Here is a 593-nt window from a genome sequence, read left to right on the forward strand (position 1 = left end):
GCCCTCCCTGCAGCCTCTGCCCTTGCCACCCCCGGCTCATTACGAGCTCGTGGCGGAGGCGGCTGCTTTTGGGGCTCACCGGGGAGCTCCACCTGATCCCCTTCGGGGGGCCCGGGACAGGACGCCACCGTTACTCTATAGAGACCGCGACAGAGACCTTTATCCTGAGACAGAGTGGGTGCCACCCCCGCCCCCTGTACGGGATCGGAGTAACCGGGCGGCTGCTTATGACCCCCTGGAAAGCTTAGAGCGCCGCCGGGATGGTTGGTCCTTGGAGCGGGACCGAGGGGAGAGGGAGTTGGGCAGTAGTAGTAGGGATCAGCCTAGGAAACGGAGACTGGCGGAGGATGGAGGCCGGCATTTGGACCGCTCTCCGGACAGCGAGCGCTCTTCAAAAAAAAAGGGAGGGAGGGAGCGTTACAGTAGTGACCCCGAGCGCTCGTCCTCTCGTTTGCTCCTCTTGGAGCGCCCCTCGCCCGTCCGGGAGTCGCGCAGGGGCAGCCTGGAGCGGGGTCAGAACGAAAAGCGCGACCGCAAGAACTCGGCCGAACGGGAGCGGAAACATCGCCTTTCTGCGGCCGCCGCCGCGCAGG

The 593-nt window shown here is 65.6% G+C and overlaps 1 protein-coding gene across 1 annotated transcript in view; it reads left to right on the forward strand.

Annotated features, from left to right (window-relative positions):
- RBM15 (RNA binding motif protein 15) overlaps positions 1-593 on the forward strand; it is a gene marked incomplete at its 5' end in the record, with an annotated part of 1665 nt that overhangs the window by 413 nt on the left and 659 nt on the right. Inside the window, one exon of the mRNA XM_010191965.1 lies at positions 14-588. Within this exon, the coding sequence (XP_010190267.1) occupies positions 14-588 (575 nt within the window). The remainder of the gene's footprint in view (positions 1-13; positions 589-593) is intronic.

The sequence above is a fragment of the Mesitornis unicolor genome, unplaced genomic scaffold (assembly GCF_000695765.1).
Source record: "Mesitornis unicolor isolate BGI_N332 unplaced genomic scaffold, ASM69576v1 scaffold24949, whole genome shotgun sequence".
NCBI lineage: Eukaryota > Metazoa > Chordata > Aves > Mesitornithiformes > Mesitornithidae > Mesitornis > Mesitornis unicolor.